General features: G+C 39.4%; 1 protein-coding gene across 7 annotated transcripts in view; it reads left to right on the top strand.

Moving 5' to 3' along the window:
- Positions 1 to 22,557, top strand: part of PLCB4 (phospholipase C beta 4) — a 421,043-nt gene that overhangs the window by 318,950 nt on the left and 79,536 nt on the right. For all 7 annotated transcript variants that reach the window (XM_030872577.3, XM_060284138.2, XM_060284144.2 and 4 more), the window contains 7 exons: positions 4,854 to 4,935; positions 5,900 to 6,000; positions 6,650 to 6,707; positions 13,841 to 13,949; positions 17,785 to 17,995; positions 18,990 to 19,083; positions 22,168 to 22,247. In XM_030872577.3, the coding sequence (XP_030728437.1) occupies positions 4,854 to 4,935; positions 5,900 to 6,000; positions 6,650 to 6,707; positions 13,841 to 13,949; positions 17,785 to 17,995; positions 18,990 to 19,083; positions 22,168 to 22,247 (735 nt within the window). The remainder of the gene's footprint in view (positions 1 to 4,853; positions 4,936 to 5,899; positions 6,001 to 6,649; positions 6,708 to 13,840; positions 13,950 to 17,784; positions 17,996 to 18,989; positions 19,084 to 22,167; positions 22,248 to 22,557) is intronic.

Here is a 22,557-nt window from a genome sequence, read left to right as displayed (position 1 = left end):
TGTGTAAGCATTTCATGAAAATTCCAGAAGCTGAACTGGGCCCCAGAGCATCTGCTGCCCACATGAAGCCAGGGGTATATTAGGATTCAGGAACCTGAATTAAACATGAGTTCCCCAGATACCGACCCACTCTTATAGAATTCTCCTGACTTGCATTCAAGTTGACCTCTTCCTGGACACTTTAGCAGAGAAGCCAACGACAAATAACAGACAAAACCCAGAACTACTGGGTGGAGTCATGTCTTAGAACCGCTCTATCTTTCAGAGACGAGGTCGACAGGTCACCAGCTGCACAGCATTTGAGGGAATGCACTGGAGCCGAGACCCACAGATTACACTCAGCCATTTCTGCCTCCCCTTTCCCTCTGTCTCTGCCTAGACTTGAAGCTTCAATTCTGCATCCCTCTGAGAGTATCTCCATACTCCCTGAATGTCATTCTTTTCACGTTTGTCAGAACTATCCTAGAGGTCATCATTTTCCTTAACTCCATGTATTGTAACATTCATGGACTAAGATATCCATGTGACACAACTGATGTATCAATGGGCAAGTGAAAAGCATACACATCATAAAGAAGACCGTGGCAGTATTCTTTTTATTTAACCTTTTATTGAGGGCTTCCAGGGTTATTGACCTCATGCACCTGTTGTGGTCTTTACAAATCTATATGTAGGATTCTCTGCTTTTTATTTAATAACTTACTAGCAAGTCAATTTTGCATTTACTCTAGAAGTTTAAGAAAAGCCCCACTAGCACCCTTGACTGATGGTTGTTGGCAAAGGCACTTTATACTGATCCTTATTTTATTTAAAACCCTTTGCTCTGTTGAGAATAGCAGGACAATTATTTTAATGTATCTCAGCATCCTACAGCTATTACCAAATATATATTGCATTTTAATTTAAAAATCAGTATTGAAGTAATAAGTCCAGACTTAGCACAGATAGCAGTGTGAAGACCAAAAATGTAGGTTGGATCAGTTTTTACATAAATTGCTCTCCTGATTTTTCTCCCAAGATAAGTTTCAGGAAATGGACAAAATAGAAACACATAGATCATAATCAAAGCACTCCTAATGAGCAGTTCTGGTGTCATCTGTACACATCCTATGAATCAAACCATTGTTACACAAGCTTGGAAGCCTTTGCTGATTCCAAAGATCTTTGTACAGCATGTTCACATACAAAATTATTACCCCGTTTTTTGTAGAAATAGCCTAGATATTTTGTCTTCTTCTTCAGCTTTCTCTGACGTGAACTTTTTGGTGCCTGACAGCATTAACAGGTGTTTGACACAAGACATCTGTGATCTGGGGGCAGTTTGTCAGAGTTGATGGAAAATTGATACCAAGCCAGCAAAAAGCGGATAAATCTTTGTGTGGATGAGCTGCCAAGGGCGAGATGGAAATTGTTCTGAATGTTTTAATGGATATGAAGAGTAAACACTTTAAAATGTCATTTCATCACTATCATTCTGGAGTTTTTAAAATGGAAACTATTAGTGTATTGTGTGTGTAATATTAGAGGGGATCTGGCTTCAGGGTCATTAGATCAGCTTGAGAGTGGCCCCTCCTTGTGAGCTGTAACCAAAATTTAATGTCCAGGAAGCTGCAGGAAGGATAAGGGAAGAAAGTCTTTACCTCCCTCTTCTCTTTTCTTTCCTTGTACATCATCTTATGCAGTCTGCCTTTCTTCCAAACTTACAAACTCACACTTAGTTTGCCTATCCACTCAGACCAAAGCTTTGAAGGTTACTCTTTTGATCACTCTTTTTTCTTTTTTTTTTTTTTTGCCATTTCCCATTCCTTGTAACATGGAGTTGGAACCAACAGCTATGAGTAGAAGGAGTCCCAAGGGAGAAGATGTATTAAGAGGGCTAAGACCTCAGGGGTGGTCATAGCAGCCCAGCTCCCTCATAATCCATCCACATCCTGAAAGCCCAGCCTGCCTACGACGAGGGTCTGTTTCTGCAGGGGGCTTCATTTCATGAACACTCCTTGACTGTTTCAGAAGATGGTATTAAAACCATTGGATAGATTGTAGACCCTTTGAGGGCAGAGTGAGACTCCCTGAGTTTCTAGGGTCATTGCTGTCTTGGTTGCCTGTAAGGTCTGCTGGAACAGGGAATTTAATCAGATGGACTGGGTACCACTTAAGGGTATTTGCTTTTCTAGCATTTCCTTTCAGGTAGGTAGTGTGTTTTGCTTCAAGAGAAACTCTGAGCACCTGTAGCTACGAAGCACTAAGCTGTATTCTTTGGGGCTGTGTATAAAGGGTTGAATAAATTGCAATCCCTTATACACACTCTACATGCCCATGAAACGCCTTCGATGGTGTCTGAAATGCCCCCAGCTTGTGATAAGTGTGTTTATTTCTCTCAGGACCCTGGTTAAATGCTGAGCCTCCAATGCAACTGGAAACTCAGAGAATTCAGCTTTGCACCACAACCCACTTGCCCCTAAGCCGAATCCATTTTGAGGCCCAAGAATGACTCTGAAAGCTGCCTGGAGAGAAGGCAATAAAGGAGCCCCGTCCCCCCTCCTCCCCACCTCCAGGGAAATGGTCTCTTCCACTTCCTTGCTCCTATTTTCTCTTAGAATGAGGGAAGCAAATCTGTGTTGAGGTTGCCCAGCTCGAGCCCCCTCGTGAAAAGATGGGCCTGAGAACGAGCTCTTCTGACCATCATACCGCCTCTTGCCTTTATTTATTTATTTATTTTGGCCCCTCGGCAGGTGGGATCTTAGTGCCCTGACCAGGGATCAAAGCCATGGCCCCTGCAGTGGAAGCATGGAGTCCTAACGATTGGACTGCCAGGGAAGTCCCACCTCTTGCCTTTATTATCTTCTGTCATGTCTCTGGGCTCTGACTTTGCCCTCACTGATATATTCCCATGTGGATTTCCCTCCTTCCTACCCCTGGGCACCCTATTTTCTCCTTCTCTCAGTTTCTCTATCTCCCACAAATGCTTGGACAGACTACTCCCAAAAGATGTCCTTGTTCTGCTCCCTATTTCTTGGCATTTCCCCAAGCCCCAGCCAAGATTCTACTCCTATGAACTCTCCCTTTCCTCCCCACTCCACCCCCTCCCCAACACCAGGTTGTTTCACCAGAAAGGCTCAGGCCCTACACCTGCTACATTCATGACCATGTTCATCAGTTTCCATCTCCTTTATGAGGCCTGTTGAAACCTAACAGAAGCTTGAGTTAGCTGAGATTCCCCTGAGATTGCTAGGCAGAGCGTTTCCTCCTGGTTACAGGTGCCAGACATCCCAAATCCTGCTGGAACCTGCAGCTCTCACATTAACACATACATACTCTATTTCAAAAAAAGACACACTGAATAGCCACTTTCCCCTATTATAAAGAGCAGATAAAGTGCTTCTCAACTCAGTCCAATGTATGAAAATTCCATGAACTCTAGAGAAGTGGGAAAATGTGGGCATAGCACCCTTGACCCTAGAAACTGGTTTACTTAATGTCATACGTATATGCTGTACCATGTCTGCAGATTTGTTAAAGAGGATTCATAGGCCTCCCTATATTTGAATACAACTGTCTCAAACATTCTTAAAACTGTACTTCTTGAAGTATTCTTAGACCATGTATGAAACAATAAAGCTTTGAATAAACACATAGCAATTCGTTTACCTACAGCTAGTTCTTCCCAATCTCTTCTGGGAAGTTGTACTCTGCATTTGAAGTGGTGCTTTCTCCCACTCATCAAGATTAAACAGCGGTCACTGCTTACATTGGGAACTTGCCTTCCACTTAACGCGAACGGTGGAGTGCACGACAAAGTTGGGCATGGGAGGTGCTGTTACAGATCCTCCTGTACTCACAGGGAAGGCGGTCCAAAGCCAAGCTTCACAGATGAAAGTAAGCTCTGTCTTCCAGCAGAGGCTGGACTTCTGATTTAGACTTTAAGTTATTATGGTGATAAATCACCTGGGCCTCCATTCGGGGAGTGAATGAAGGCTCTTCGGGTGGCCGAGACATGGCTCAGAGTCAAGTATGTATTCCAGGGTCCAAGTCCTCTCCTCAATAGTGTTTGTTCTGAGTGTCACCAATTCATTTATCAGGAGTCTCTCTCTACTTTTATCATCATCAGGAAATATGCTCCTTAAGGTTTTATCCATCTTACTAGCCTTGATGAACACAGTACTGATTCAAAGGCACCACCATTATTCAAAAATACTGTGTCTCAGGGGAATGCCAAGATTCTGCTGAAACATTGAATAATTGTTCCCCTGCCTCCCCTCTCCCTGACACCTGTCACTTTCATAATAAAGTCCCCAATCCTTGAGGCAGCTGACATGTCAGAATAGCTAAAGGATGCTTAGCTCAAAAAAAAAAAAATATATATATATATATATATGTCTGATAATGCATGTCAGCTGTAGCATGAAACCAGGTAAGGGCAATCACAGGCACATGCTGTGTGCTAAGGGACCTCCTTCCTTTCCCCAAGTCAAGATATTGTCACCATGATGTTTTATTCTAGACATGCTGTTCCATCTGCCACATTCCTTTTTCCTAAGAAAGCAGTTTGATAGGATCGGAATTTATTATTGTTATTGTCCAATGGTCTGTATCCCTGGTGCATCTTACATTCACAAGTAGCCAGAGAGACCACCTGTCTTAGAATCAAGTCACCACAGTGGCACAGCCAGCTCTGGTAACCAGAGAGACATTGCAGGAGCTAGTTTCGGAAGTGAAAAATACCTAAAAATGAAAAGTAATTTTATTTTCCTTTTTCTTCTCCCCTATCCCACCATCCCTAGTTTTAATGGGATCTTTGCATCAGAGAAAACAGAATTAATAGTAACTTTATTTCTTTTTCTTTTCTGCCCTAGTATTACCAGAACCTTTGCATCGGGGAAGACAGAAAAGGTGATCTTTCAAGCACTCAAGGAGCTAGGTCTTCCCAGTGGAAAGGTATTCATTAATCTAATAATGTTTCTAAAACCACTTTGTATTTATGTTCTCATGTAATAAGCAAGATTGTATTAAACTGATTCAGTTAGATTCAGAATTAGATTCAGTCACACATAGTACAGTCAATTTTTCCTTTATTCTCTTTCCTTCTATCCTTCCTTCCTTTTGTTTTCTGGGCATTTTAACCTAAACGTTTTAGTATTCAAATAGTGTACTTCCAAATGTTGTTGTCAACTTTATTAAGAAAAGGAAATGATAGCCAGGCTGCTCTTTCACACAGCTTATGGAAAACTTATTTTACAGAAATCCATCAACATTGCCTGGACCATGTACAATGTCAGCATGAAAAATGGCTCATAAATTCAGTTCTTCAGGATGGCCGTGCGATATTTTATGAAGCACCTCTCCCCAAACATACCATTTGTGTCTGTGGCCCTTTGGATTTAAAATAATTGCAATTAACGTGTTAACTGCAAGAAAGATTTAAGCCTGTTGCTGCCTTAACAAATCCGATTTGAAATATGAAGTTCTGTATGAAGAGTAAACTCTTATAGCATCCCCTTCATGTGGTCTTGTGAAAATTCACAAAATAAGCATAAGAAAACATTGGGCTTGATGTCATCATCCTTTAGGCAGGCACTTGCTTTGCTCCTTCAAGGAGAGAAGGAAAAAATGTTTCTTTGTATTTGTTCTATGGAGTGTCTCCCAGAGCAAGCCCAGCTGTGGCCGGTGTTTGAACATGCAAACCATGGATGAATGGTAACTAGAAACGCTCATTTTCATGTGCCACGTTCTAGAGGCCTGGCCAATGGCTGGACCTCCTGGCCTCTATCAGCAAGAATCAGAGATGAAGGCCCTGGAATTCCAAGTGTCATCACTTTGCTTCATGAACCTGTAGATTCTGTAGATCCTGCAAGGAGAGAAAAATGTACCCTGATTTATGACACGCTTCTATTCTTTCCAGAATGATGAAATTGAACCTGCAGCATTTACTTATGAAAAGTTCTATGAACTGACACAAAAGATTTGTCCTCGGACAGATATAGAGGATCTTTTTAAAAAAATGTAAGTTCCATTTATGAGAAAGTGTCACATCAATGTTATCCTTGTATTTTTAGATTTCAAAAACATTTTTGTCCTAATATTTTCAAATAGTATGCTGATAGTATCTAGGAATATCTAGTCAGGGTTACATTTTCACCCCTTAGTTTATTTGGTGTAAAAGTTTGCTCTGATTTTTTGAGAAACTTTTACGTAAGTTACTTGTAGCACCTGGAACTTCCCCCCCTCCCCTCCCTGCATTGGCTTTACTAACTACCTACAATGTTAACTTGCTCCTTTAGGTATTAACCCGTTATGTGAACTAACAAGATTCGATTTGGAATGTTATTATGTTGTTGAAAAGTCCATTCATTCCAATTATTTCAAATGGATGACTTACATGTTGTTTTTATAATAATGCCTGTGGATAATGCAAAAGAGGGATTGCAGACATTTTCTGTAAGCTAGTGGGAATGATTTCTTTCCTTTGTTGTTGTTGTTGGGTTATTTTTTTTCCCCCTTACAAACAGTCTCTGGCCATTTTAAGAGTTCACCACTACTTCAGGGTTAGAAAATAAGTGTAGAATTATCATCAACAAATGTCAACATGTAAATCGTACCTCCTGTAGCATCATATACCAAAACTTACTTTTTCTAATAAATTTCTTTTCAGCAATGGAGACAAAACTGATTATTTAACGGTAGACCAATTAGTGAGCTTTCTAAATGAAGTAAGCTTTTTCATACATTAACTCCATCAGTCTGTGTGCAGTGGCTTGCCCTCCTCCAGCATCCTCATTGCATGCCTGCATCCTACACCTTCATTCGCTTTGCTTCTGACCTGCTGATCTTTCCATGATGGCTTTACCAGGTGCAAAAATCAGCTGCTGCCTTCGTGTGTCCATGCACTTCCTCATTGGCTTTGCACACTGCTTTTTTGCTGGTTTCTTGCTGTGATGTGTAGCTCCGGTTCTGTGTGTGCGTGTGAATTTGATAATATATTCATTTAATTATATGTGTCTATGTTTTTGCAAGGTGATATTTAAGGTACTTATTTTTTTCTATTTACTTATAAGAAATAGAAAGAGAATGGATTGAGTTTACCACACTATAGTTGGATTCTCCATTGCTAACTTTTCCTCATACCTTTGCATGGACTAGAAAAGCTTTATTTTTGTCTTTTAATGGATTGCATGTAAGAAAAATATGTAGGTTCGAATAGAATATTTGGACAACAAGCACAACATGGAGTTCCTGGGTGAAAATATAGTGCATATTAGGCCAATGAGATGGCAGGTTAAATTTTTCCTTTTTATTTTTATAACAAGCTCAGAGCTAATTTTAGAACATGATTCACTTAACAACCAAAACTGATTGACAAAGTTTGCTTAAGCCCAAGAGAAAGATATTTCAGAACACGTAAAGGTTGCAGTTTTTATTACAACTAAAATTAACTTCTTTTTTCCTCTGCACGTTCAAAAAAGTGTTTTCTCTTCAGTGAAACCCATTGAAGCTCTTGTTAATCCAAAAAGGGAAACTCACTTTTTGTCTAACAAACACATTAATACTAAGAAGACTTTAAGTGAGGAATGGACAGTATATTTTTGTTTCAAAACAATTGATGTTAGCCATTATACCTTATAAAGAGAAAATGTTAGGAAAGGCAGTATCATGCCAGATATGAGGTATTGCCTCAAGAAAAAACCACAGGTAGGCTGTGATTTGCCAGTTTGCAGACACAGATCACATCTTTGCCAAAGGGCTTCTCTTTTCTTCCCTGTCAGGGCTCAGTAGCTCCCAATTTGTAGGATTGCACTTGAGAAGCTATGGTAAACAGAGCCTAGAAGCACCGATGCAGGAGATAAAAGTTCCCCCATATAGCAGGGCAGATGCCTCCACTTTTAAATAATCCTTTCAGCACATTGCAATATTTATTTTACTTGAAAACATTTCAAGTTTTTCACTCCACTAGTTTTTGGTCATGCGAATACTATGTTCATAATCTTTACCCAGATACTATCCACATTCTTACGCCACCGTTGCTTGGAAGTTAAGTTGCCTTGCTTTGCCTCCTTAACCCTTTCCCCATCTTCTGCTTCTTTTAAAAAATGTATTGTGTTATCTCCCTCAGCTTCTTCATGTACTTTGGGTCATTGGTCACCTTACGTTTTGGTGAGATGAGCAAAAATCTTGCTTTCTACTAAAGAGGGAAGACGCTTTAGTGGAGAGAAGATGTACCACCTCATCAGTTCGCCTAGAAAAAGGCCTCTTGGGTGCTCTGGGATGAAGCTGGTACCCAGCCATCTATTAAACATGACAGAGACTTAATATGCATTCTACTGTTCAAATGAGGAAACAGTTCTGAAGTCCTCAGAATAGGTGCTGCATTCATGGGTGCTTATCTCACGCCTTTCCTTTTATGGGTGGTTTCTGTAGACCTACCCGATAACTACTCTTGTTCTTATGAGTCTTGGACAAAAAATTTAATTTTTAAAAGGTATGATCACCCACACTTTCTGGCTCTGACATCCAAATTCTTTTGCAAAATACTTACTCTTTGGTAAGCTTTTATCTATCACTATTACACTGGCCAATAGTGTTCATTTACTTATGTTTCCTTCTGTTTGGCTTCTCATTAACAGTAAGGTGGCACCTTTAATTTGGGGGGGGGTGGGACTCATGGAATCAGTGTGATTCTAGATTTCTTTAGGTCACAGAAACTACAAGACAGTCCAGGAAAGTATACAGCCTTTATTTTTAATCAAAGTGTCTGCCCTGAATCTCTTCCTTTTCTGTCCTAGTGAACTCAGCTGGAAGAACTAGACAGAAATCTGAATGTCTCCTTGAAGAAGGCTGTCAAACTTAGAGAACGTTCTGCCACCGCCTTGCACCCTCCCTTTTGAGTCCTACCATTGTCCCTCTCATTGCTCCAAAGTCGAAAGCACCCCTTGGGCAGAGCACCGTCAAAACCCATAATGAAAGGAGACAGAGTTCACTCAGGAAGGGAGCAGGCATTGGAATGTAAGGGTCTCTGACTTGAAAAGCTTAGACCTAAACATTTTCAAAATGCCTTAGCCACATAGTCTCAAAAAGCTGGAATTCAACATTGTATTAGAAGACCTGGATCATACAATTAGACAAGAAAAAATAAATGAATCCCAGGAACACAAAAGGACAAGGCCCTATTCATTATTTGCAGATGATGATTATGTAACCTGAATATCAAAAGCTATCAACTGAAAAACCCTTTGAACAGATAGAGAGTTCAACAAGGTAACCAAATAAGTGATCAACAAAGAAAAATCAATACACACACATATACTAGCATTCATCAATTAGAATAGGTAACAGGAAAAAAATGCCATTTATATTAGCAAAAGCCATGCTGCCACCCACCACCTTCCAGCTTGTAAATCCCTTTATTCCTTATATGAAATTTTCTGTTCAGTATACTAATGTGTATCTCCAGGAATTTGGAAGGTGAGGAGAGACTATCATTTACTGCCTTGGTCGCCGTGTAGGGGTTTGTACCACCTGCTCTCTACCCATGCCATCACCACTTACTAGCTTTTCACTAGTAGCTTTAGATCTGCTCCTCATTTGCTTCTCGTATGTCCGTGTTCATTGCTCCCCAGAGTGTGATCTGGGGACCAGCAGCCTCGGCATCACCAGGGAGCTTGTTAGAAATGCAGAATCTCAGGTCCCACCCAGAACTGCTGAGTTGGAATCTGCATTTAACATTATCTCCAGGTGATTTGTCTGCACATTAGAGTTTGTGAAGTGCTGGATTCCTCCTTGGAATGCCTAGTGTGAATGGAAAGAATGTGAGAGCAGCATAAACCTATTATTCTCCATAATGAATTTAGTCATGGAAATCCTCCACTCGGATCTAAAATTTGCCACAGCTATGTCTCTTGGTCCCATCCAGTGGGTTGAGGGAAACTTTCTTTGCCTATATTATGGAAATAGCAAACTGGAGTCCAGGAGAGCTGGTGGGGGTCGTCAGTATGAGCTGGCACATGGTTGGATACTGCCACCAACTCAGTTCTCTACGTATCAGGGCTAATTAAAGCTTCTTGGCTTCAGTTAGTTTCACCTCTCTTTCCCTGTTCCTAATGAGAAGCTAAATTGATTTTAGTTTTGCCTTCATTCTCCATATGACTTCTTACAAAGGCGACAGCAACTGAGGGCGGGCAGAATTGAGAGATGCGTGAAGAGCTGGAGAAAGAGATCAAATTAAGAAAGAGAGGCAGAGATTTTAGATAACTGCAACAATCAAGAATTAGCTTTATTTTCTTGTTGCTGGTAATCTTTCCGCCTGCCTCACATATGTCATAGGATCACATTAGAGCTAAACCTGATTTGTTATTTTATTTTGCAGTTGAAAGAATGTAATAAAGGGCTCAAGATTGCTTTCCATTTACAATATCTTTATTCTTTTTTTTAAGGATTTTTTTTAAATTTTATATATTTATTTATTTATTTATTATTTTTGGCTGTGTTGGGTCTTCGTTTCTGTGTGAGGTCTTTCTCTAGTTGCGGCAAGCGGGGGCGACTCTTCATCGCGGTGCACGGGCCTCTCACTATCGTGGCCTCTCCTGTGTGGAGCACAGGCTCCAGACACGCAGGCTCAGTATTTGTGGCTCACGGGCCTAGTTGCTCCGCAGCATGTGGGATCTTCCCAGACCAGGGCTCGAACCCGTGTCCCCTGCATTAGCAGGCAGATTCTCAACCACTGCGCCACCAGGGAAGCCCTCCATTTACAATATCTTTATTCTGTAATGCATGAGCAAAGAGAGAGATGGAAGTATTTGGTGCTATAAACGTTACCAATTATTCCCTTATCTTTTTATATCTCTTTTGAATATTATTTATATCAACATCTCTCTCCCAGTGCTGCTTGGATTGAAGCCAGTTGAAGTCTTTTCTCAATAAAAGTAAGGACATAATAAAGGAGGCGTGTTCATTATCTTCTTGGTCACTTGGGCACAGTTCTGTGAACTATTTTCGGAAGCTGTTCAGTATCGTATTTTACAAAGCCCTGGACATCACGGGGTGGATGCCCTCGGTACATTGCTACCCCAAATTCCAACTGAAAACCCATGGTCTCTCCCTCAGAGGTGTGAAGCATTTGCCCCACTGTCCTTATTTCCATGTGGAAATCCTCTGCAACCTTATTACTCTGAGATTATGTGGAAATGATCTTTCTCCTCTTTGCTTTCTCATATAAAATTATATTTTTGTGACTCAATACAAGTTTTACCATTTTTTCCTTGCCTTTGGGTTATCCAGATTACACTGTGCTTCCTTTTTGAAACGTGAGCATTTTCAGGAAAGTAAAAGGTTAAGGTATCTGGTGGAGCAGATGTAAAGACAAGTGAAATTTCATATTGTCTTCTCTTAATGCTTATTTGCTGCAAATGTAGAATAGGGGATTATGATACATCCATTTTATGTACTCAGTTTTCCTGGCTATTGCTTCTGATAGGGGGATGTTCTTCTAGTGAATATCATGCCCTCTGATAAATTTTGATGGGGGTTAATTGGGAGGACACCTCAAACATTTAGCATTCTTCTATCCTTTGCAGAACTTAGGTACTTTTTTTTTACGGATATGCAAATATATTGAAATGCAAACCTTTACATATTAGAGTAGTTCTTCTTAAATTTGAGCACATCAGAATCACCTGAGAAGCTTGTAAAAATACAGATTCATGGGTTCTACCCCAGAGAGTCAGGTTTGGTAAATTTGGAGTGGGGCCCAAGAATGTGCATTTCTAACAAGCTCCCAGGTGAGGATGATGCCACTGCTGCCATCCACAGGCCACACTACAGGGGGCACCAGGTTAGAACCCACATACCTCTGTACATAAAAAGCACCTAAGAATACCTGGATTCCCTCTCTTCCTTTCCCAACTTTGCCTCTTTCTTCTTTAGCTGAGTCTCTTCTTTCTCTCACTTTTAAATTCATATGGATTTGCCCCATGATCTCCATGAGTCCAGAACACTTACCAAAAGCATACCTTTAAATTAAAAGACTTAATTATAATAAGGAAGAAAACCTTATTAGTATAGTGGCCAACCATGAACATAACTGCAGTGGGGTCTCAAAAGGCCCTTTTCCTGCCACATCCATCTTCTTCCATGGTATTATTTAAGGAGACTGAAAAGGAAAGTGCCTAGAAAATGTACTGTTTGTTTGTTTGTTTTGAAAACAATGCTTTCTCACCAGAGAGCTCTGCTTGTCATTCCCTTGGGTAGGGGCTCTGGAGTTGCATGACAGCATCCATTCCCTAAACAAGATGTCTTGTAGCATGCCTTCACCTGCTTGGCGTTCCGTGGTCCACTGCACCATCTCTCTGCATACCCCAGGACTTTTCTTTGTGGTCTCAAGGCCTGTTGCTCATGTAACAGTTTCTGCTCTAGCACACGCATGGATGTGAGCTTTTGTGAGCCGTAATTTCTTAGATTCCAACAGAAGCATGCTTCATTGGGATAAATTGACAAAGAGATATTGATTCCTTAGGAGTTAACACTCTTAACTCGGTGGGAGGTGGGAGCATCAGAGCAGGCTAGGCCACAAGTGCTTTAGGAAATTACATCAAGTGTTCTGTTGGCCAAAGGCATTCATTCTGTGTGCCCCACTCTTCAAATGATCATTTCAAAACAAATGGGGAAGGGAGATCCATATGAACTTTTAACAATTGTTTCTTCAATACTTTTTCAATAGTGCTTTTCAAAGTCTGTGCATATATTTGGGTAAAGAGTTGTTGCCGGTGTCCTACGTACTGACCAAGTTTTGCTCACATCTGCTTATATGCCATTATTCCATTGAAGTTTCCTTTATTTATTTATCTGATGGATGACCAGGGATGCAGTGTTTGGTCCTCTAATCTACCACAAACAATAAGGAAGTTTAATAGACCCACTACCTCTAGGTACAGAAAGATAGTCAGATAGACACACACACACGATTGTAGCTGAGTCAGTAAGTTGGACTTTTTTCATCACTGCTGTAAAGTTAGGATGACAGAACTGCAGAAATAGTTTTGCTCCTGGTGCCTCATATAACATAGCACCAGGAGCCTATAGGTGCTGATTTGAAAAGAATGACATCACCAACCTCCAAATTATTTATGTACTTTCTGCCCAGAGAATTTCCTCGGGGCAAACCAAGTTAGATTTCATAGTGAAATAGAATTTCTGAACTACTGATATTTAAACACAAATTTTCATATTGTTTAGAGCTTGTAAATATCCCTGTGCTGATTAATTTTCAACTATTACAATGGATTCATTTTGATAAATATTGATTCAAGAGAATGAAGTTTACAGTTCCCAAGAAATCTTTTATTCATGTAGAAAGACATAATGAAAATAAAATGATATTTGCCTGTCTAACTTTAGGGTTTTGGAGGGGTTTTTTGTTATTGTTGTTTTTGGTTTGGCATTTAAATGAGTATGTTATATATTTGAGGTTTTTTTGAATTTTTGCTTTTGTTTATCCTTTTTTTTTTTTAAAGATTTTTGCTCTCACTTTTTATAAGCACTTATGCCAAATGTCTTGCCTGTGGTATGGCAATGCCATACCGTTTTCTCTGTCCGTCAACTTTTGAAGAAAGAAAGTATCTTCTGTTTTCTCCCTCATCAGTTCAGTGAGGGGAACCAATAAAATACTACTAGCAAAATTGGACGTTTCTGAAGTCTATTTTAGGAAGAAAGGCAGGAAAATAGTGAAATCTTCTCTTTGTAACTGTAAACATGATATTCTAGATATATCTTATATTAGAAATTACATACTTCAGTGATGTGTACTGGCCCAAGGGTGAATGTCAGCCTAAATGGAGTTATTTTCTCATCATAGCATCAACGAGATCCTCGATTGAATGAAATTTTATTCCCATTTTATGATACTAAAAGGGCAATGCAGATCATTGAGATGTATGAGCCTGATGAAGACTTGAAGAAAAAAGGTAAGAAAAGTGTAAACAGAGAGAATTTTTCTTTGTTTAAAAAAATCAAGGACATATGCAACGTTTAAAGTCCTTGAATTTTTAGTTAAAGGTATCTTTAAATGCTTTGGGGCTCTCTAGAGGCAAGGATTGATAACTGACTGACTTTTTTTTTTTCCTTGCTCTAAGTATAAATTTTACCTTACACCAAAATTTGTTCGTGCTGCCTGAAGTGTAATGATAAATTTATTATTAAACTATAGTGATATTTTCCCTATGTACTTTCTTATCTTTAGTATCGCATAGTGCTTAAAATGTAAAAATGCCAATTATAGTCTCTGTTCACCATCTATGAAAACAATGGCATTTGCTATCAAAATTGACACCTTCTTCTTCTCCCTTTAGTTTTGCAAGCTAACTAAATTTAATACGCGATTTAAAGAGTCTTTTTACTCATCATTTGACCTCTGGTATGGAAGATAAATGCAATTGACATGAAATTAAATAGGAATCAATTTAGCAAATTGTTGGGGTTTTTGACCATTTGCCTCTTTCAGTGAAACTTTGGAAACAATGTGTTGTTCATTCCAACATTTAACAAAGGAAAAGTATGGAGAGGAAAGTTAAGATTGGTTCTATAGCCATGAGAAACACCTGCAAAGGATGGGAGCGATGATGCTGATAGAGTATCTCCAGGGAGTGCCAGGAGATACCTGATCTGGAGTCTCTGGCCTTATGTCTCGGTGGAGAGTGAAGGGAGATCTAGGTTAAGTTCTTTCTGTCCCATCTGCCCATGAGTATCATGGCCTCAGTTTTCTCCTCTTTAGAATAGAGGTTCTTTTTTTTTTGTACCTCAGTGAGTGTGGCTGAAAGATTTATACGTTCTCTGGACCCACATAGAACCCATTTACATGCATGCCTGGCCCACCATACCATGTGGCCTTACCCCTGATATTTTTCCAAGCCCAACAGAGTTTTCCCTTGGTTATAGTCATACATTTACACTTTTCTGCTAGGGTCTCAAATATCTATTTTCAGAAAGACTGCTTCATTACTTACCTCTTTATCAATATCCTGAGTATCATAATTAAGTCCACATGGCATGTGATTTAAGTGAAGGGAGGAGTGGCTTGGCAGAAAATCTAGTACTTTGCAGTGGTGGGAGGTGATGTGATTTTTGTTGCATCCCCTGTTGCTGTGTGACCTTGAGCAAGGAACTGTATTCCTAGACCTCAGTTTCCCTGCTTGTAAGATGGTGGCGTTCATGCAGTCATTCAGCTAGTATTTCTGTCGCCTGCTTTCAATCCTTACAGGCACAGCCAAGCACTGTGCTAGGTGCTGGGGATTCAAAATGAAATAAGGCGGTTGTGATCTACTGAAGGAGAAAGACCTATGACTCAGTAGTGCCTTGGTGGTGTGATAAATGTTATGATAGAGGTGTGTCTTATTATGTATAAGTTCCTCCCAGGTCCTAAAAGTCTATGAAAGTACCACTGACACATCTAAAAAGCATAGCTTCACCATTTCACATATGACAGAAATGTTAAAGTCTGTCATTATCAAGTATGGGTGAGAATGTGGTGCCAAAGGCATTCTTATCAACTATGCTGAGTGTGTAAATGGGTACAAACAACCACCTTGATGAATATTTTGTCAATAATAAAGTGGAAAATATGCCTCTCCTACAGCCCAGCCTCTTTACTTCCAAGTATGTACCCTAGAGAATGTCCCATGTCTTTCCCGAGTCTGGTGTCAGTGTGGCCCTGCTCAGTCCTCAGATCTCTGCTCCTTCTATCCTCACTCCTTGAATGAGCTCATCCAAGCCAATGGCTTTAAGTTTCTTCTATACACACATGACTTTCAGATTAAACTCTCCACTCCTAATCTGTCTCTTAAACTACAGACCTGTATAGTAGACCTCTCCATTTGGATGCTGAGTGGACATTTCAAATATATATATACACACACACACACATAATATGCTTTGATTGTCCCCATCCACAGACCTGTCCCTTTCCCAGCCTAGAAAATGGTACCATGACTCACCCAGCTTTTCATGCCAAAACTCTTGGAATCATCCTTGACTTGTTTATTCTTTCACATCATCTCTGATCCATCAACAAAACCTGCAAGATCTATCCTGAAAATAAATCACTTCTCACCGTCTCCACACTTACTGGACTATCAGATCCTACATCATCTCTCCCTAGATGAGGCCAGCTGACTTCTAACTAGTCTTCTCCTTTCCTCAATGCCCTATGATTTATGTACCACACAGCAGTCATAGTAAACCTTTTAAAATCAAATCTAATTATGTTCTTCCACTCTTCAAAATGCTCCAAAGACTTCCCAGCACACTCAGAATAAGATCCAAAGTACTTAGTGAAGACTAAAGTCCAACCGATGTAGATTTGGATTTGGATTCTTCATTTCTAGCTACTTTCCCCTCCATCACATGGTCTCTGCACTTGCTGACCTTTCTGTCTAGGATGGGGCAGCCCCAGGGGTGCATGGGGCTTGCTCCCCATGCATGAATGTGACCTCGTCAGAAGGACTTTTGCTGGCCACATAGCAAACACAGCATCCTGGTCATTCTTGATTGCTTTCCTACCCTGCTTTCTGTTTCCTTCTAGCATTTTCATAACATTATATTTATTTTTTAATTTATTTGTTCTCTCACCCATAGTATATGAGTTTCATGAAGGTAGGGCTTGTCTGTTTCTTCTATCCTGCATCTACCACAGTGCCTGGGAAAGTATAAATGTATGTGTCCAAGGAGATAGACACACAAATTTTTACTGCAGTTCGTTTAGTTATAAATAGAATGACCTAAATATCCATCAACAGAATGATGGATAATGAATTGTGGTATATTCACATATGGACTACTTTACACTCTACACACTGCATACTTCTACTATACATTACTCAGTGAAAAATAAATGGACAAGAGCTACTTATATTAACTAGATAAGTCACAAGAAAACAGAAAAAATGGCAAGCTGCAAATGCAAATAATGGGGTAACTTTTATATAAATTTTAAAATAGTCAAAACTACCTACTTTTTGGATAAATGCATATAAAGTTACAGAACCACTTTGGGAATGTTAAACACAAAAACTAGATTATTGGCTGTCTACCTAGGAATAAAAAGATGGAATTGAATGGAGTTGAGGTGGGGCACACAGGGTGCTTCATGGGCATCTGTAATTATGCATTTCTTTAAAAAATGTAAAGCAAATAAAGGAAAAGGTTAAGATCTAACAAGGCTGTGGTATAGCTGTTTATCCTGCTATTATCTGTACTTTTCTGTAAGCTTGAAACCAGCTTGTAACTTGGAAATGCTTAAGTAAATGCAAGAAGCTGAAACTGTTGATGGTTGACAGGGTAGGAGAAGATGCAGAAATATTGACACCGGCCCTGTCCCATGTCACAAAGGTGTGATTGAGATGAGTGGTGGCTCTTGGGATCACGTTTCAATGACCACTGAATACTCATCTCACTGGTCCCATATCCTATTTTTTAGATGAAATAGGAAAATGGAATTATTTGAATCCAGAGAGGCCACTCATCCCTTCTCCAATCTGGCTCCTGGTGCTGCACTTTTGAACTTAGGGAACTGATTGTTTTGCCATCATGGATGTGAAAGCAGATGCCTCCTATTTGTGGAAAGCATTAGATTACTTATGCAATGCGGGTACTTCGTTCAAGTTCTGAAAGGCGAAAGTTCTTGGGAAAGAGACTATGAAGAAGTTTTTACTCCTCCTGTTTAAGTTGCCTCAAATGTCATAAATAAAACATGAGATGTGCATCTTCAGAGCCATAAGTCTACCATGATATTCCTTTTCCCCCCAGGCCAAATATCAAGTGATGGGTTTTGCAGATACCTGATGTCAGATGAAAATGCCCCAGTCTTCCTAGATCGCCTAGAGCTTTACCAAGAAATGGACCACCCTCTGGCTCACTACTTCATCAGCTCTTCCCACAACACCTATCTCACTGGCAGACAGTTTGGTGGGAAGTCTTCAGTAGAAATGTACAGACAGGTCCTCCTGGCTGGTTGCAGGTCAGAAACTCAAGACACTGTTTCTTCTTTGGATTTGATGCTCTTCAATTGAATTTAGTTTTCTCTGAAAAATAGGAAGTAGCATTCAGAGTGAAAAGGACATTTGTCTTTCTCTTTAATGGATTACGATGGCCATTTAACCTTGAGAAAGGAAAATTGGTATCTGTTCCAGAAGGTCTAGAGTCCTCCTATGGGTCAAAAGATGTTTTTTTTTTTTTACTGTAAATTTAAAATATTCCCCCAACATTACCAAAAAGATAGCATATTTTAAGAAGTCATGCTAAGTTTCCTGTTGGTCATAGACACTTGCAAATTTAGCTTTACTTAATGTTCAAAGTTCTAAAATTTCATTCTCAGATCATAAAGATTATTTTAAATGGCTTTAATTTTACAGAAATAGGAAAATATTTGAGGTTTAAAATATGGTAAAAATGCAGAAAGTGAAAAATAAGAAATGTAGTTACATTATGATTGGTTTCTTGATTGTCGATGACCAATACTTAATTTTTCAACTCACTGTTTTCTGTGTGTATGGAAATATGTTAAAGGACTTTAACTACATCACTACATCTGTTTCTGAATGCTTAAATATGAGTCACTGAAACAATGAGAACATTTTAATTTATGGCCAAAGTAACATCATCCCACCTACAAAATTTTTACAGTATTCTTTAACATCCTATAAAACCCAGCCCATATCTAAATTTTCCCAGTTGTCCTCAAATTGTCCTTTATTACAGCTTTGTCACAACTAGGATTTCATCCAGAACCTCACTGCTTGTTACATCTCTTTTCTCTCTTAATCTCTGACAGTCCCTTTTTGATGACACCAATCTGGTGCAATTTTAACCTGCATCCTCCAAAAAATAATCGTGTTACTTCCTTCATTCCATTTTCTACTTCTATAGAAAACAAATTATTCTGATGTCTTTTCATTTGTACACACACTATTTTATTGTAAAGGTTTAATATTGGTAAATCACAATGTTCCTAGATGTGTTGAACTTGACTGTTGGGATGGAAAAGGTGAGGACCAAGAACCAATAATAACTCATGGAAAAGCAATGTGCACAGATATCCTTTTTAAGGTAAGTGTTTCTTTTTTCTTTTAATTGAAGTATAGTTGATTTACAATGTTGTATTCGTTTCTGCTGTACAGCAAAGTGATCAGTTATACATATATATACATATTCTTTTTCATATTCTTTTGCATTATGGTTTATTATAGGATATTAAATATAGTTCCCTATGCCATACAGTAGGACCTTGTTGTTTATTTTATATATAGTAGTTTATATCTGCTAGTTCCAACCTCCTAATTTATCCCTCCCCACCCCCTTTCCCCTTTGGTAACTGTTAGAAACAGACTCACAGACATAGAAAAACTGTTTCATAAATAAGTTCATTTGTGTCATATTTTAGATTCCACATATAAGTGATATCATGTGGTATTTGTCTTGCTCTTTCTGACCTACTTCATTCAGTATGATAATCTCTAGGTCCATCCATGTTGCTGCAAGTGGTGTGATTTCATTCTTTTTTATGGCTGAGTAGTATTCCATTGTGTATATATGTACCACATCTTCTTTATCCATTTCTCTGTCGATGGACATTTAGGTTGCTTCCATGTCTTGGTTATTGTTAATAGTGCTGCTATGAACATTGGGGTGTATGTATCTTTTTGAATTGGAATTTTTTCCGGATATATACCCAGGAGTGATATTGCTGGATAATATGGTAGCTCTATTTTTAGCTTTTTAAGGGACCTCTATACTGTTTTCCATAGTGACTGCACCAATTTACATTCCCAACCACAGTGTAGGAGGGTTCCAAGGTAAGTTTTAAAATTACCTCACCATTGCCTTTTCCAAACTATTGTGGAAACAGAGTGGAGAAAACAAATTATTCATCTTCTCAAGCATCTTACCTTTATATTCCATTCTTCCAGTTTTTCAGAGAAAGTCAAGAAAAATGTTTTCTCTACTTAATATTTCCTTCATGCTACTTTTTCTGCTTTCAAATGGTGATAGTGCCATATAATGAGATTTCTCCGGCAGAACCTCCCTTGTTCCACTTACTTTAAAAACAGTCTTTCATTTTCTTATCTATTTTTGTGCTTACTTACTTTGCATTTTTTCTGAAGGACTTTCAAAGTGGAATAAAAAGATAAATAGAATACAGGAAATAAAATAGATTATAAATAGTGCCTATATGGGTAAGAAAGTAAGATAGTGAGATTAGAGTTTAATGAATGCTTGTCAAGAGATCCTATAAACTTTCAAGCCATACCACAAATTGGGCTCCAGACTTTTTTGAATTCAGTGCAAGGAGAGAAACATGATAATTCACAGGATTTGTAAAATACATACAGAGTAGTTAGTCCAGAGAAGCACAGTTATTCCCCAGTACTGACACCAGATAGAAGTCGCCCCCCGTAAGATCCTCACAGAATGTAATCTACACTTTTATAAACTGGATTTCAGTCATGGCCTTTTGGTGATCTCTATGTACAATTTGAAGGTTGGTTTCTTAGCAAGTTCCTCAATATGCTCCAGTGATGTCCTGCCAAAAGACAAGTGAAAAAATGAAATTCTGTGGTTGGACAATATGTCAAGTACGTCAACCTCTGTCAGTTTCGTATAACTCAGGAGAGTTATTTCAGCCTCTGGATCAATGGTTCTCAACTCTGCCAACATGTGGAAAATCACTGGGGTTGTTTTGTTTTGTTTTTTAATAGATTTATTTGTTTTATTTACTTATTTTTGGCTGCATTGGGTCTTTGTTGCTACGTGCAGGCTTTCTCTATGCAGCGAGTGGGGGCTACTCTTTGTTGCGGTGCACAGGCTTCTCATTGCGGTGGCTTCTCTTGTTGCGGAGCACAAGCTCTAGGCACGTGGGCTTCAGTAGTTGTGGCTCACAGGCTCTAGAGCACAGGCTCAGTAGTTGCGGTGCATGGGCGTAGCTGCTCTGTGGCATGTGGGATCTTCCTGGACCAGGGATTGAATCTGTGTCTCCTGCATTGGCAGGCAGATTCTTAACCACTGTGCCACCAGGGAAGTCCCACCAAGAGTGTTTTTAAAAACAGACACCTAGACCCTAGACCCGTGACCCTCCATGCATATCACTTCTCTTAGCCAAGATGTTGGTGAGTTTTGAACATCAATCAATTCAAGTTTACATTTCCTGAGAAGTACCAAGAGTATGTTCAAGTGGGAAGCCATGAGTTTGCATAGCCACCAAACTGACAGCAAGGGTTGACATCTTTTTTCATAGAATTAAGGAGCCTAATAGGGAAGCTGAAGCTCAAAAGGAAGTTCTTCCCTCTCAGCTTGGAGGTGAGCAAAGAAGAAACCATGGGCAGAGCCAAGATTCTCCTAAAGGAGTAATTCTAGGTCAATTCAAGTGGATAATCAAGGTCACTTGGGAAGTGACTCAAGGCATTTTTGCCTGAGAAGAAACTTCAAGCAAGAATAGCTAAAGGACCACCTGAGCCATAAGAATGCTCAGTAAAATACTCCAAGATTGTCTAACCTAGGCCATTACTCTTTCCAATGGACTTCCCTAGATAGCTATTGTCAAATATTTTCCCAACTAACAGAATGATGGGACTTGCCCCATGGTTAACTACCAGGGTGATACAAAACAAGGGATATTGCAAATGTCACATCAATTCACAGGAGTCTTCATTGAATTAATGAAATGTAGCCCAACTCTGGTGCGAAAAGGCAGAGGAAAGTCAATAAAAGCTTCTAACAGTCCTGAGGTTTTTACCAACACATTTCTCCTCGAGGCGAGAGGGGAAGGAGAGGGGTCTGCTGTGAAAATCTCCGTGCAGAAATCTCACCTGCTCCTCAGTGAGAAAGGTGAGCTCTGAACCCATCTTGGCAGATTATCAAGCAAGGAACTGCACTGCCATTTAGGTGAAATGTCTTGTCAGTTACTAGCACCCTAATTTTGGAGAAGTAAAAGTAGCTTTGAAAAAAAGTGTCATTAACCATGAACTGTGCCTGGGTCTAACCACAGGGGACTCAGTCTGTAGCAGTAAATGGGTTCTCCAGGTTTTAATTGCCAAAACTGACTTTCTGAAAAGCTCAAATTAATAGTCTCCAATTGGTTTCAGGTACCTTAATTTTTTTTCTCTCCTCTCTCATTAACACTCTTTATCTTTCAAGGATGTTATTCAAGCCATCAAGGAAACTGCATTTGTCACATCTGAATATCCTGTAATTCTCTCCTTTGAAAATCACTGCAGGTATAATGATTCATTCTACTCCAAGTCTCTAAGTGTTGTTTCCTAATCCCCATTCCCCACCCCTGCTCTACATCTTTTTGAATAACCGAATAGTTTCTTTTGTGAAGTGGTAAGTACACATAGTCTTATGGGGGAAAAAAAAAAGAGAAGAAACTCAAACCACTACCTATCAACACTTCCACAAAAGAAAAGAAAAAAAAAAGTCATGTTAATGTGTTTTAGAAATGCTTCCTCTAAACAAAAGTTCAGAGAGCAGGACACCTTGCTCAATGTTCCATTGAGTTGGAAGACTTGGCAGTATGTTTGTAGT

The sequence above is a fragment of the Globicephala melas genome, chromosome 15 (assembly GCF_963455315.2).
Source record: "Globicephala melas chromosome 15, mGloMel1.2, whole genome shotgun sequence".
In the NCBI taxonomy this organism is placed as follows: Eukaryota; Metazoa; Chordata; class Mammalia; order Artiodactyla; family Delphinidae; genus Globicephala; species Globicephala melas.
Note: the sequence above shows the minus strand (reverse complement) of the source record. Positions and strands in the feature narration are given on the sequence as shown.